The 16310-nt window shown below is 39.0% G+C and overlaps 1 protein-coding gene across 1 annotated transcript in view; it reads left to right on the top strand.

Moving 5' to 3' along the window:
* Nucleotides 1-16310, top strand: part of CNTNAP5 (contactin associated protein family member 5) — a 266317-nt gene that overhangs the window by 219038 nt on the left and 30969 nt on the right. Inside the window, exons 15-19 of the mRNA XM_058809950.1 lie at nucleotides 2184-2311; nucleotides 2493-2663; nucleotides 4685-4903; nucleotides 10676-10915; nucleotides 12234-12458. Of these exons, the coding sequence (XP_058665933.1) occupies nucleotides 2184-2311; nucleotides 2493-2663; nucleotides 4685-4903; nucleotides 10676-10915; nucleotides 12234-12458 (983 nt within the window). The remainder of the gene's footprint in view (nucleotides 1-2183; nucleotides 2312-2492; nucleotides 2664-4684; nucleotides 4904-10675; nucleotides 10916-12233; nucleotides 12459-16310) is intronic.

The following is a 16310-nucleotide window of genomic DNA, read 5'->3' as shown; positions in this document are numbered from 1 at the left end:
GAGTGCAAGCTGTAGAAAGATACTGATTTTTATTTTAATGCTGATCATAGCTAGTAAAAAGATTGCACCATTTTTAAATTTAAATAAACTTTTAGGAAACCTCCCTAAATATTTTTGCAATTTTTGAAAAATTTTATTTTAAGAAAGAAAACATGACCTTAGTTACTCATATGTATATTGAATATTTCATGTCCCATTACTATGCATCTTTCTGCCTTTTTTTCATTCACTTTGCCTACTTTTCTTCCTCTATCACTGGAATACCTTATTTAATTATTCTCCTAAGAAATACTTAAATAATTTCACTTTTGTCACAGTAGTTTCATAATCTGTTAAGAGTATTTACCCTAAATTTCAAATATTGATACAATAAGCTATGAGTGTGATACTGAAGAGATTTAGAGACCCTGTACCTTTGATTCATACATGATAGTTTCCCTTCTGAGTCAGTACTGAAGGCCTCACTCTGCCTCATGCCTGGGAATTTCATCTTGCTGCACTTTGTCTGTAATTATTTGCATGTCAGATGCCCACTGGAGCAAGAAGAAAATGTTAGCATTGAAGAGGGTACCTCTCCTTTTCCCCGTGGCATTATGAGACAATTAACTACGCTGCATGCAATTATAAGCAATGAAAAATAAATGCAATGTGTGCAGCCTTTATGAAAAAGATCAAAATGCTCCTATTTTTGTCTAACATTAATCAGAGTAGAGCACTTAGCCAAGCAAACATTTGGGGTTGTGTGTCAGAGCACAGCTGCAGTGTTTGTCCTGATTATTATTTCTTTGCTAGAAGTCTGTGTCTGTTCCTGTATCTGGAACTACACTGGGAAGTTGGCATTACAAAGAGGATATGGGCAGGTCTGGGATCTTGCCTGGGATCAGGTAGGATTTGGCAGTGTAATCACTCAGATAGTGATACCTGTTTCCTGAGGCATTGTGTCACACCTGCCTGCAGGAGCAGTGGGTATAAATTTGGGGTTATTGGCATTTTGGATGTGTTGCCATCCCCATGTGCAGACAAGTGAGTTGAGTCCAGAGCCTGCTGGGCTCTGCAGAGGTAGAGATCCTTTCTCCAAAACTATTAAGATTTGGTTCCATGAAGGATGTTCTACCACACCTATGTGCCCAGATGTACAGCAAACCTTAACCTTGAGAAAATCACTGTGGAGATTGACAGCACTCATCTCTCTATTGTCAATCAATAGAGAGTGACCTCAGAAGGGCAGTTCTGCTCTGGTAAGGTCAGGGTTGGTGTCTGGGGGACTCAGCTGGGTTCATGAAGTGCAGTGGGATGAATTCACATCTGCGTACCCTACCAGAGCCAAAGCCACTCAGATGGCTTAAGGACCTACCACAAAACATCACACTGCATTTTGAGGAGAACTTTTTGTCCAGCTGACTCAGAATAAAAACAAATAAATTATCCTTTAAGAATTAAACTTCCTTTTCCTTTCTAGCTGCCATGTGTAAGTAAGTCACAGCTAAGAACAAGCCCAGCTAACCAAACATGAGAAGTTTGGCAATGTAGTAAATCTGCCTTGAGTATTTCAGTTGTTGAACCTGGTGTGCAGTGCAAAGGATCTATTCAGTCCAAACTCACTCTGCAATTCAGCTGGTTTTGGAGTGTGCAGGGTCAGCCTGTCCCAGCAATCTTGGAGCTGGATCAGTAATTGTCTGGCTTCCCCTTGCTAACAGTAGGCTGGATCAGGCATCACCTGTCCTCTTCCTGCTCGGGTAAAGCATAAAGCCAGCACAAAACACCCTTATCTGTCTCCAGCTGACTTTACAGAAATTCAGACTTGGACGTAGACCTGATCCACAGCAAATACATCCTGCTGAGGAAACCCTGTAGAGCCCAGTTTACATTAATGCCCATTAGTCAGCATGGCAGTGCTCTTCCTTGGCTTCACAGTAGTTCTGCACAGCTGAAGCAGGTTTACAGCCCATCACAGCCAGTGTTGTCTATCCAAATGGTGTCTTCAGTGGTCAGTATTGCATGTGAACGTACAGCCTACATGGGAACACATTTATCTCAAGCAGTGTGTACTTGTCATAATTCTTCCAGGTAATTCTACAAAAGCTCTTTAAGTAAGCATCTTTTAAATATTCTCTTGCATGAGGAATGCTAGGGGGTTTGTCTGTGGTTAATCTGTCTCTTTCTGTTTGTGTATTAAAATCCAGGACGAATGATACTGGCCTCCTTGTTTTCAAAGACCATTTGCCTGTAACTCAGATTGTGATCACTGACACAAACAGATCAAATTCTGAGGCTGCTTGGAAAATCGGCCCTTTGCGTTGCTATGGAGACAGTGAGTACTAGCTCTTCTCAATTTCCATATGTACAGAATGTTCCTTTTTTGTTGTTGTTGTCGTTGTTGTAGTATTTTTTTACAAAAAGACTCTTTCTCTGATAAAAGGTGGCTTTCCACATGCAGCCTGCAGCTGCTGTCCTGTGCCAATTAACTATAGAGAAGGGGGTTGTGTTTGCAGGGCAGTTCTGGAATGCTGCTTCCTTCAACACGGAGGCCTCCTACCTGCACTTCCCCACGCTCCACGCCGAGGTCAGCGCGGACATCTCCTTCTTCTTCAAAACCACCGCCCCGTCCGGGGTGTTCTTGGAAAACCTTGGCATTAAAGACTTCATACGAATTGAAATAAGCTGTAAGTTTCACTGCTCAGAAATCTTGGTGGTTTTGCCCATTTTGACAGATGCAGAGAACTGGGAAGGACATATTTTCTGCCATTTTTAGATGGCTGGAAGTGCCTGGAGATAAGATGGAAACATAAAGATTCTTTTATCCAGACTTACCTACCTCTCCTGTCAGTTTCCCTTTATAGACTTGATCATTACACTTAATCTTGTTATGGCTAGATTTATCTTTCTTGAACAAGAGTATGAATTTATGTTTTCAACACTGATATTTATTTTAAAATATCTTTCAAGAAAAGACTACTGGTAACTATAGGCTGTTTCTAGTTGAAACTTGATTAGTGCTACCATTCTGATGGTTACTTTTATTTCCATATCAGTAGCATACCCAGTGTTATGCAGCTCTAGTGTTTCAAAGGAACTCAGTGGGTATGGTAGAGCTACGAGATGAGAGTTTATGAAGGACAGGACACTAATGCAGTACAAGTTAGTCACAGTTGTAATGGATCTTGAATACTTCAAAATCTATTAAGTGACTGCAGTGTAACTGCTACTCAGTGTATAAGGAAAATGGCAGGGAATTTAATTAGTGAGATTTTGCCTCACTTCTCTTGTGATGACTTCAAATATTTATTAGTGATAAAAGAGTACAGTGGCTTTGACATGAAATATGACACGAGTATTCCAAATTCTGTCAAGCTGAGGGAAAACAAACTGGGTGCTATGCATCTGATAATATGCTTATAATAACCCCAAAATAAAATTTAATAAAATAGGGCCCCAAGGCCCTTTGATTCATTAAACCAGTGGTAAATGTCATGGTGGATTATCACAAGGTAATGAGGTGTGATTTACTGTTAATTGCACATCAAGGTCCAATTTGGTTGCACTTCAGGGTAGTGCATTTGATTCTCAGGGATGCAGAAGTAAAAATGGCATCAAATATAACGAACACTGTGAACTAAGAGGATTGTTCAGTGAAAGCTTCTGGATGTGTTTACATCTGTACTCCTAGAGAAATGAGTTATTTAAAGGTTTGGAAAAAATCTTTTTAGACTTAGGCTTCTCATCAGTGGTTTGTTGTTGTGCTTCTTGCTACCAGATGGAATTTGCAGTTTAAAGGCCTTGTATCAAGGAAGCTCCATGGAACAGGGGCTTCAAAGGGTAACAACTTTTTAGCAGATGCAGGGGCTCAGAATAGATTTTTGTCTATCCCTATGAACATTTCCCATCTCAGCTATCTAAGAAGCAACTTCCAAAACCAGACCTATCCAATTTTTTGGGCTTGAAATAAGAAGGTTTTTAGGAATTTTCCACAACCTTCTGGTTATGTGATATGTGGGCCTGGTTCTTGGCCTTTGTGGTGCATTTAGCATTTTAGGAAGAGGAAAATAATCAGTAGCAAGAATGTTAAAAAGTTCTAGCCCCTTTCAGGCTTCCAGTAGAGGAAGGTGGACTCCTTTATGTGGCTTTTATTTTTCAACTCTTGTCTTGTTTCTAGATGTGTGTTATTTTTTATTTCTAGATGTGTGTTACATATACAGCTTTAGTTTAGGATCACCCATTGAGTAGTTTCCCCCATCAATTTTTTTGTGTATCTTGGGTCAGAATTAGGCAAATGCTTCTAGTATTCTCTTGTACCACATGCAGCCAAGTTATGTAATTGTTAATTACCTGCATTTTGAAAGATCTATTTGGAAAGATCTTCATCTGGGTCTATTGTGTGACTTTTTTGCAGTATTTAGCACTTTTACTTCAAAAAGAAAAGTGCCATTTCTAGATCACTGTGATTTTTATAGCAAAAAAGATGGGTACCCACAACCAAGCCTAATCACAGCAGAGATCAAACAGTGAGGCTGCGGGCTTAAATTCATGTATAAGCTGCTGTGTAGGAGATGAGAGGTAAATGATCCTCTACTATTTGCTGACATAAAAGTTAATGGACCCTATATTTATGTAAGATTTCTTGATGTCAAACCCACTATTTGGTTCAGACCTTCACTTCCTCTTCACATCTGTTTATCTCTTGCAGCCCCCAAGGAGATCACCTTCTCCATAGACGTGGGGAATGGCCCCATGGAAGCCACTGTGCAGTCTCCCACAGCCCTCAATGACAACCAGTGGCACTACGTGCGTGCAGAGAGGAACCTCAAGCAAACCTCTCTGCAGGTGGACAACCTCCCCAAGAAGGTCCTGGAGGGCCCAGCTGAGGGACACTTCCGCCTGCAGCTCAACAGCCAGTTATTTGTAGGTAGGGACAATCCAAGGGTTCCTGTAGATAACTGTATTTCATATAGTTTGGCGACGAATGCTCTTCTCTCACCATTGAGCTTGCATGGGGTGGCTTGATTTTGCTTTTTCTTCTTCTACTCCTGCACAGGCAACATGAATAACATGAATAACAACTCTGCACTCAAAGCACAAACCATAGTTTAGCCATGCTATACTTGATGGTATTTTTAGGGTCAAAGTCCTAGAATATATTTATTGTCAAAGAGTTAACAACCTTTCTTGTTATGCAGCACTGGCTGTGTAAAATGCTGTAAAAAATGTGACCTCTCTCTTTAGGCACATTGTAAAAGTCAGAAATTTTTCGTATAAGTTCCTGGGGCAAAGCCTGAAGACAGTATGGTCTTTAATTTCTATTCCTTCAAGCATGCCCACCAAAACCCTTATTTGGCTAGAGAGTCCATGAGTGAGAGAAGTATGAACACAGTCAAAGCAAATACAGGTGTTTTATCTGAAAGTGATTTTTCAAAGAAGAAAAAGGAAAATTAAAAGAGGGAAGAAAAGTCTCTGCATATATTTTGTTTACTCATCTCCCTTGCACAAGAAACCTGAATTGGGACTACTTTGTGTTTGATAATATGATAATGGGTTACAAAGGGAATTATCTCTTTTCTGTATTCAAATAATGTCTTTCTGAGTAATGTGCTCAAGTGGTGGAGTGGGATGTAACTGTTCTTATGCAGGGCCATTCAGGTAACTCCTGATTCCTTCCTTCAAATGGATTTTTTTTACTTAGCTGAAATGCTAAGCGAACCTCAATCTGTCAATGCATTTTAATAAAGTTTACTTCTGTATTCATACCCTTATACTTAAGTAGCTTTCAGGGTATTCATTTGAGCTTTTTATTGTGTATGTGTGCAGTAATTACTGGTCTCTGAACATAAAGAATTAATCTGTTAATAAATAGATATGACTGCATCAATGTCAGGAGTCTTTCCAATGCAGCCGTTGATTTATACCTAAAATGATCTCTGTTAGACTCAGCTGGAGAGGAGAACACACAGAAAGGAGGCTTAAGACTGTCACAGTGCAAGGTTTCTGTTTTCTGCTATGAAGCATGCTTCTAATCACTTATTTTTCAAATACTACATTGATCCTAAAAGCATGTTCTGTGGGAGGCCAGGCCTGGAGGCAGCAGGCTTGGGCTGCCAGACAACTTAGAAACATCAGAGAAATTTAGCCAACATACTGTTTGCAGTTAGGAAAATTGGAGATTTTGTGGCTGAATAGATGTGATTTTTTGGTTGTTTCTTTCTAAAGGACTAAATATGATGGGTTTTTCATAGGTCATCTGTTAGATATATCATGTATATCAACTGTTTACCATCTCACATCTGAAAAGCAGTGTCTGCCTGTAAGCTTGCTCCTCAGCCTCAGCAAAATAAACAGGTTACCTGTGTGAATTTCTTGGTGGTTTTAAAATGATGTAATTGATGAACTGTGTAATGAAAATCTATGGTAGTTAAGGACCTCACCAGAGCAATGTGCCAACAGGAGCCCTTGTGAGAAAAGACAAACAAAAAGCCCTGCACCTGCCCAGAACAGCATCAGCATCCCCACAAGCTGGGAATTGAGTGGATGGGGAGCAGCTCTGCCAAAAAGGTCCCCTTGGTTTTGGTGGAAAAATGAATTTGTACCTCATCTGAATGTAGCTGTGCCTTAAGGAATAGGTTGGAACCTAGTCCCTGATACCAGCAGGGACTTCTGACTGATTGTACTCTGATTGTAGTGAGTGTTTACAGAAAGCTCTAGGATATGGGTTTTTATTTCAGCCAAGAGGTGAAAAGTACTCACTGTGCAATAAATATGTCTCATTCTGTTGTCCATCCACACTTTTACTGAACCATGAACAAAAGGGACAGAAAAAAAAAGGAGTTTGAGAGTGCTTTTTCAGGCCTTAACTCTGCCAGATTGAAGGCCAAAATTATCTGTGACTTGCTAAGTTTTCCTGAGAGCTGTCAGAAGAGTTGGAAACCTGGGTTGCCTCCTGATTCTGGCACTATTTCTCCCCGGGTGCTCCAGGGAACGGTGGCAGAAGTCCAGCAATACACAGATGTGATATAGTTTGTCTCTACTGAAAGACTCATTTGAATCTCGTAATAAAAAGCTACTGATTTAATACCTCAGCCATGCAGAGAGAGCTTCAATCCATCTGAAAAATAAATGTATAAACACCATTGTAAAAAGGAAAGAAGCAGAAGCACGTAATATTGCTCCCTACTCCCCCTATAATCCACAACATATTTGTCTCTGCAGTATTCTGCATACTGACAGTGATTAAGGGGTTTCCAGCCTTAACGACTGTGTGTGGCAGTCTTTTGAGATAGCTCTGTGTGTCTGTGAAGTGGAAGAGAAAAATGACTTTGCATTGCCACTACACTCAAACAAGCTTGGGTTTTAATGCAGTTAGAGAGGAGTTAGAAAACCATTTCTCACTTTCTTTTAGTGGATCTTGGGTGCTAACTGCTTCCAGCTGCATTATAATCTTATCAGAGCATGGGTATCCTTGCACCTGGCCAGATTTCTTATGTAAATTTGGAAAAAAAGTATAGTAGAAGAAGCAAACCACAAACAAATATGCAGGCTAAGTAACATCAGCTGCACCAAACTGTCCAGTAACAAGCCAATTCAGCAAATTACTTGCTCAGAAGGGGTAGGCAAAAACCATTCCTTTCAACACTTAGTATGTTTTACATCATGGTTTTGTATGGTGCAGCTCTAAATATGGTCCTGGAGTAGTTTTGTACATTGTGGCATGGTCTGAGATGAAGCCCTGTCTTACCTACTGGTGAAGGCATGAGCATAAGAGTCCATCATGGGATGGGAAAGGCTGTTCTTCCAGACCACTTTGAGGATCAGTTTGAATTCAGACTGGTAACATCACAGAAGCAAAATAAAAGTCCTGAGAAGTTAATCTGATACAAAGCTTTAGTCAGAACTTTCTGTGGTATTTGTTAGGTACATTTAGGAAATTAGCAAAGTTAAGTGTTTGTGTTCCTGGTTTTGTCTTGGGAGAAAGTGAGCAAGGGATGAATCCTTGGATGAATCTCCTCTCTCTGTTGTAGACAGTCCAAAGGCAACATAACCCAGAGAAAGTCAACATCTGAGAAACTTGCGCTGGAGACAGAGAGGAGGAATGATAGGAAAAAAAGGAGTTTATTTACTGCTGATGGTTTTAAAACCATTTGTAGACACCTTGGAATATTTTGGAGGCCAAGAGGAGGAATTAAAGCCTAACTCTTTGTGTATCCTGTATGCTCTGTATGTATTTCAGCTTGAGACCAAAAAGTGTGACTTCAAGGTCTTCTGAGGAGCACCATAGCGAGTTCTCCTGATTATGATTCCTATACTTCTCTGCCCTTTCCTTTTCTTTGTATCAGTTACACAAATGCTCCTAATACTTATTTTCAGCCTCCCTAATCCACCTTCCACTAACAAAAAGTCCTTTGTTTTTTTAAAACAAATCCTCAGCTCATTACTGGAATGTTAATTATTTAGTCAATTGTGTCACCAAGCTACGCTGTGAGTGCTCAGTTGAGAGCTTCTTGTCCCCTCCTCTCAGACTCTCCCTTCTTTTCCCAAGGGCTCCTCACAAAAGTTCAGCTGCATAAACATCTTGCTGGAAACAGCTTGGCTCACTTGGCTGTCACTTCTACTGTGAAAAGGACACCCTTAACCTTGGTGTTTGTGGTCCTGAGGCTTATCCTAAAATATGTTTTCCTGAATAAAACATTTCAGTCTCATCCATTAAAGTCTCTAGTCCATCAGGCTCCTATTAGAGTTGAAAGAATTTACAAAGCCTAATTTGGGGAAGAGTTTTGTGTGTTTGTTTTCAGTTTTTCCTTTGTTTTGCAGGAATGTATATGAAGATTAAGTCTAGCCAATTGAAGAAAATTGTCCAAAATAAGTAATAGTTTTGCTTAATCAATGCTGCGTGAGTCTAGGTTCATATAGCTGGTCTGTGTTAAGCTCTATATTCTCCAGAAAATATAAGATGAGAAGAGTGAGAAATTTTACATGGCTTTCCAGAGGGCTTTAGAGAGCAATAAGAATATGAGTAGTGCAATAAACATGACATTCATAGAACAGTTAGCAATAGTTTTAACTCATTTTTGCATTGTTACAGCTGGGATTGGTGTGTGTATTGAGAAGAGGCAAGGAAACTCTCATTCATCCTTGTGATATTTGTGGTGGCCTCCAATGCAAAAGAAAACAGAGTAACCAGTAGCCTTAAAGGGAGAAATTCCATTTCTACTTACATAGACTTTACTAAAATATCTGTATGGTATGTTTTAGTTTGGGTCAAAATCTCCAAACAACAGGACTGTGTGTGCAGTGCAGCAAATGCAGAAAGCCTGATTCTTGTCCTCAGAGGGCATTTAAAATAAGGGAGCTAACATTTGCTCACCTGAAAACAATAGCTGGCTAAAGAGGAACTTGAAAATATTTGTTTCTCTGACAAAGGCATCATAAAATGTGTGTGAAAGAGACGTGTCTCATGCTTACTATCTAAAGTTCAATTACTTTAATTCACATCCAGTGAATTTCTGCTATTAGTGTTCCAGAAAGAAAAGTATGACAGAATGGTGTAGTGGAACACCAGACCTTTTCAGACTGTTACTGCATTCTCTTTAGTTTGCAGAAGTCTTGTTTTAATTAATTTGTAGAATAAAAACAAATGCTCTTCTACTGGGGCTTATCAAGTGATGCAATCTCTTAAGTCATACATTATGAAAGAGAGCCAATTTCTGCAGAAGAATAATAACTTCTTTCATACTACTTTTTGCAGGAGAATCGCCAATAAAGCTAGCTTTAAGAATCTGCAAATGCTGATAACTCCTGAATCAGAATTAGATTTCCTAGCAGCAATCAAAACTGCAGTATCTTCAAAAGCAAAACATTGGCAACTGCCAAAAAAAAAGGTGTATGATAAGAAAAATGGTCGTATTTTCAAAGAGAACTTCAACAATCATCATTATTATCATTCTCAGAGATTGCCTCTTATGGAGAAGTGCCTTCACTGTAACACTGTTAGCAGTTTCATTTGACAGATACGATGCTGGTTGGCTTGTAGAGACTGAACTGCCCTCTTGCATACAGCTCTGGTCTCCAGGAAGAAATGCAATTATGTCTAAGCATTGTACTAAATAGCACATCTGTGAACTGATCTTGTGTTTCAGGCCTGCAAAAACCATTGACATGCTGGGCAGTCATGCATAAATTCAGACTCCAGTATTTCCCTCCAGCCAGCAGGCCTGGTGCTGAGCATGACTCATCCCTGCTATCTGGGCTCATCAGCATGTGTAACCCTCCTGCTGGTGGGATTAGGGCGTTGTTTGTACTAAGGCAGCAAATAGCAAAAAACAACAAAAACCCCAACATTTTCAGTCTGGTTTTCTCATATATTTGGTGATATGCAGACATAAGATAAAGAAGCTAATCTTTCTCCTAAATGAATTTGTGGTTTCAATGCCAGACATGGCAGTAGATAAGCCGAAAAGAGAAGAATGACAAAAAGAAAGTGTCATATACAGCTTTCTAGTTCTTTCATAAAAATAGAGAGACGCCTTTAGTTTCCGGGGCTGTTCATCTGTCTTTTACCATTGTATGCACTGATACATAGTATTTTTAAAAAATTTGTGGATTTGTATTTGTACTTCAGGATAGGATTGAACTTCATGACTTTGATTACTGTTCAGACCCAGTAATGAGTGCATTTTTCTCTCTTTCTCAGGGGGAACAGCTTCCAGACAGAAGGGCTTTTTGGGATGTATTCGATCTCTGCATTTAAATGGACTGAAACTTGACCTCGAGGAGAGAGCTAAAATGACACCGGGTGTAAGACCTGGATGCCCAGGACATTGCAGCAGTTATGGGAACCTGTGCCACAATGGAGGAAGATGTGTGGAAAAGTATAATGGTTACTTCTGTGACTGCACCAACTCGGCCTATGAAGGACCTTTCTGCAAGGAGGGTAGGCAGCAAGCTTTGATCCCAGTTATTTGTGCAATAACTCTGAATTACAGCACCATTTCACTCATGTCAGCTTGGTGTCCCCACATCTCAAGATATTCTATTATCAGTTGTTCCTTCAATGTTCTTAAATGTTTATCTTAAGCAGAAGTCAGCACCTCCTTTTGTTGACTTCTGTGTTGGCCTCAGAATTTAAATTGGTGTTAGTTGTACTAATAGTTTACCACTATATCCCACTATGATTCCTGTATTCCATTGCATGTAACAATCCCCAGACATTAGGAAATAGGGCTGAAATGTTTTATAGCAGGTGTTTGACCATGTCTGAATGCTTAGGTTGCTTGTTTTTTAAACCTCATCTTCTTTTGTTCACCTTAACAAATCCTTGAGGTTTTTCTTCACAAAGTTTTAGAGCATTGGTGTGACAAAAAAGAGGTAGTCTTTTTATGTTGGTTTTTTTTTTTTTTTTTCCATTCCTGCGACAGCCCATCCAAACGTTAAGAAATTTTTAAAATAAGCATGAAGCATTCAGGAGAAAACTGATTTGCATGGTTCAGTCTTTGGTGAATGTGTCCTCACTGAACCTTTTTGGTGGCTTATAGAAGATGCTGTCAACACCGGAAAAAAGCAGGGCAAATAAGGAACATCTAATTTAGACAACATGTTTTTTGGAACTAACAAAACCACTATTCAGTAACAGCAAGATGCAAGGTGAATTTTTAATTTCCATGGCTGTCCCCACCTCACAAATGCAACAGGTTTGCTAAGTGGGCTGCATCATCTGCTGGTGTAAATTGGCTTAGTTGTTTAATGAAAACAGAAACATGAGTTCTAAGGATCTGAGGATGCACAGGTAGATGTTTCTCTTTATTTGATGCTCCCAGAGACAGCTTCCCTTACTGGCTGCCTTTGGTCAAAGTGTTGCTTTCATAATTAATTTCTTTAAAAAGGAGACTGGAAAGAACAAATCTATTTTGGGTCAAGACAGAGAATATTGCCTTACATGTCACTGTCAGAAGATGGTGAACAAAGACTTTATTTAGCTGACAGACGTTTGGGCTGTTCCATCTTGTGGAATTCTGATTCCAGCACTGAAATAGTTGAGTTTATGTCTCCGTACATTGTTTCTCTCAGTGCCAGACAAACAATCTGCAAGGAAAAACACATTGTTACACAAGAGAAGGAAGGGTGATGTCAGCTGGATCAAGGGTGTTTTGCAGTGTTCTCATTCTGAGGCAGTTAGTTCTGGTCCATTCCTGCCTGGGAGATCTGAAAATGCAGTAGCTGAAATAATCCCTTTGGTTTATATCTGCTTTCAGAGGTGTCTGCATTATTTGAAGCTGGCACTTCTGTTACCTATACTTTCCAAGAACCTTACCCTGTCACAAAGAATGCAAGCACCTCAAGCTCTGCCATTTATGTGGATGCTGTTGTGTCCAAGGAAAATATTGCATTCAGCTTTCTCACAGCACACACTCCAAGCCTTCTGCTGTACATCAACACCTACTTCCATGAATATTTGGCTGTGATTCTCTCCAAGAATGGTGAGTAGTCTTGATTTGCTACCTAATGGAGGCCAGTGCAACTCTGTGGAGTTTTGGGGTGGTTGGTTTGTTTGTTTATTGATTCATGGGGGTTTTTTGTGGAGGAATAGTACAGAATTCTGCACTGATTTAAGTTCATTTCTGTGTCTTCAACTTTATCAACTTCATGGTGTTCAGTTTGTGAAATGGCCATCACTCTTGTTTATGTCTCTTTATTTGGCATTCAGTGCTACACTTGCCTATTCAGTCTTTGAGTAATCATGTTGTTGGGGCTTAAAATGTGCTTTGACTTCCATTTGGCAGGGTTTTACAAAAGTATTTCCTTGCTATTTTTTCCACAGTGAGATACATTAGGCCACCAAGATAAGGGAATGAGAAATACCACGTACAAGAGCACTTGGTGCAGAAATACACTGTAATTTTATCCTTTACGTTTTGTCTGGGGCCATGTATTGCTCCTCACTGGATTGTTTCAATGGAATAAAGCCATTTTGTCTAAATATTAAAGTCAGAATATGTCAGAGTTTTCTAGGTTAATTGACCAAAACATGAGGTGTAAACCGATTTCCTGTTTAAAGATACTTAATGTGGGTACTTTTTGAAAATGTGTAAAGATTTTAGGGGCATACACCTTTGTCTTCTCAGTAAAACTCAGGCTCCTGAGTCCTTGCAGTGCTTTCAGAAAACTCAATCCAGACAAACATCATCCTAGACAAATGGGGAAATATTAATTTTCCAAGAGTTATCAGGCACTGGAGCACTGGAAGTGATGAGTAAACATATTTGTGAGTCAGTAGCCTGTGGCAGAACAATAGAAAGTTAATGTAATGTGGCTGAATATGTAGATTTGACTGAATAACCCAGACCACTCTGAAGCCTTGGAAATTCCAAAAAAAAGTAAGATTTCAAGTACTGTCAAATAAAAACCATAGAAGATTAAAAAAAAAAGGTTTTGTTCTCAACATAGAGTTTGCAATAGTTTCTCTCTTGTTTATGTCATGTGAGTAGTATTGAAGCTGACATGGGATTATGGATTGGCACCCTAATCCCTGGGAGAGGCAACTGGAATAGTAACTGCCTGAACAGATCTACTCCAAGGGAAGCTTTGGCAGGGAGGTGGGACTGCTGAGGTGACCCTAACCCTCTCCTGTCCAGTTCAGAATTTCCATCTCTAATTTGCTCCTGTATATATGTGTTTCTGATTTTCAGATGTATGAATATTCTAGTGTAGCTCCAGGGTGATGGAGGTTAGCCCCTGCTGAGGTGAAACCTTGGAATCTGCTTCTCAGTTACACTCAGGTCTCTTGATGCCACTCAGGCAGTTGAAATAGCCCTAAAGTTAATCACAATGTAATATCCATTTAAATCACCTTTATTGCAGCCAGAATAGTCTGAAATGACCTTAAAAACATGAGTCAATTGACTTCTATTGATGGAATACACCATAAGCAACCTATAATTGTGGGACTCTAGGAGGGGGTCTCTAATAGTGCTTGGGGTTGGGATCAGGACATGAGGGTGTCCTGTAGCAGCTCAGCAGGATCAGAGCTTGAGACAACGAAAATGACCTTTCATTTTGTCAGCTGCAAATGTCCCATCAGTTCCCTTTGACTTAGATGGAAAGAGGGACTCAGCACAGTCAGGCAGCACAAACCATGGTGCTTTTCTCACATCTGCACCTCTTTTTATTTACTTGTAATATCATGGTAACAGTTGTTTAGAGGGTTGGTGAGACATCAGGCTCCAAAATTCTGGACTATAATGTGTAGCACTATATGCAAAGAATGTTTAAGATAACTAGCTGACCTTTGTTAGCTCCTGGAAGTCTCCTTCAGGATTACTCAGTGCATGCTTCTGTGACATTTTTACAAGACAGTCATTGCAGCCATGTATATTCTCTGCCTTTTGTCCCAAATGGAATAATTCGTTAAATTCCATGTCCTTTTACTTTTTAGTCTTGTTGGAATTGAAATTATTCCAATGAAAATAGTGTTCAGATATGTTACTCTTTCTTCCTCCTAGAGGTTTATGCTTGCCATAAAGTTACTGGACTATGAATATCAATGTCCTTTGTAGCATTAAAAGTGAGTGTGATTCCTTCTCTCTTACTGGCTCAATTTCAAGGAATCTTGCTGAGTCTGACAGTGTATGGTAGGACATGAGCAGGTCCCTGCTGGATAACTGGTTGGTTAAATAAAGGTTAGGCTCCTGGAGAAATAGGAATGGGCATTCTCACTTAGGAGGTGAGCAAGCTATGGAGTAATACTCCTTAACCATAATCACAAGTCCCTTTCCACTTGTTAAAAAAATATGTAGGAACAGTCTGTGTATAATTTAATACTTCATCTTTTGTAACTATTTTTGTAAGCTACTACTCATGTTATTCTGTTATTCTCTTTTCTATTATGCACAAAATAACTAGGCAAAGTATTAGTTAATAAAAGTGACTATGAGAAGAATGCTTTTTCTTCTTCTGACATCTCACATTAAATATTAGACATTAAAGAAGTGAAACTATTTTCAAGGATTATTCATAATTAGAGTATAATAAAAGGGCTTATATGAAAATGAACTTGTATAGGCAGCTATGGTCTAATTCAGTCAGGTGTGAAATGTTTCCTAAAACCTATTGATTTCAGTAAGTTTTTATATATATAATACTTCTAGAAGCAGTTTCCGCCTATAGAACATATTCCATAGCACAGAGTCTGTTCTTACCTCATGTCCTAGAAGTTTAAAGGTAAGGTTTCAAAAGCTGATGGTTTTAAAGATGACTTAGGGATTGTTTCCTCCATGAGTTAATACTGATGCCTTGAAATCATACATGTGATTTGAAAATTTTATACGTATAAGAGCATCTTCCTTTCCTCCCCAGTCTTTCATGGATTTTGACATTACAGCTACATATATATGTGTATATATTGTATATGGGTGGGTGTGCATATAAAGCTCATGTAGTCCCATTGGCCTCACATCCAAGTAATTAGCAGTACTGGCATGATTGGCATTTTTAATATCTCTTTCTGTAGAAATTTAATATTATAGTGCCTGTTACTAAGCTACAGGAAATGGGTAAATATCTCTAATTAGTCTTCTCAGTGTGTCAATCCACAGAAATTATCCATATCATAGGAAGGTGCTACCAAGAAAAGAGTATTTTTTTTTCTTTCCCAAGCTAGCTTTTCAGTGTACATTTTTGCAGTTATATGATTTCACAAAGTAACCAGTACCTTTGAGATATTATCTTTGCCTTGCTCCCTAAAGGTAATAAATGATGGGAGAGAAAACTGTTAAAAGAAAGAATGTTTAAATACACTTTATTCTTCTTTCTTCATTTTCCCTACTACCCTGCAAATAATCAAATGCAGTATGGATATGATGAAATATATTGTCTAGAAAATGTTTTAACAAGTCTTTGATTCTCAGTTTGGTTTTCTTTCTCCATGGAAACAATATGATTCCTAATCTAGAAAAAAAGAAAATAGCTGGCATCAAAGAAGAGAGATAGGGATAGAATCTCAAACTATGCTAGAGTGATTGAAAAATTATCTGTATTTATTATCTAATCTCATAAGAAATTAAACAATTTGAGTCCTTTTTTTTTTTCTTTTTCCACCTTTCCAGCATCTATTGCCATCACACTGGAGCTGTGTTCTCCATTTCTTTTGGAAAGCAAGACCCTGATTTTGCATAGGAAACATTAAAGACAAGGAAAAAGGCACAGTTAAAAACAGCAGTACAAATGAAAACATCTCAAGTAATTCTTAAGTCTCTGATATTCAGCAAACAGTAGCAGGACTTATATCAGCTCCACTTCTCTGACCTAGAATGTATTGAAATCAGCTGATATTT

Source organism: Ammospiza caudacuta, chromosome 8 (genome assembly GCF_027887145.1).
Source record: "Ammospiza caudacuta isolate bAmmCau1 chromosome 8, bAmmCau1.pri, whole genome shotgun sequence".
In the NCBI taxonomy this organism is placed as follows: Eukaryota; Metazoa; Chordata; class Aves; order Passeriformes; family Passerellidae; genus Ammospiza; species Ammospiza caudacuta.
Note: the sequence above shows the minus strand (reverse complement) of the source record. Positions and strands in the feature narration are given on the sequence as shown.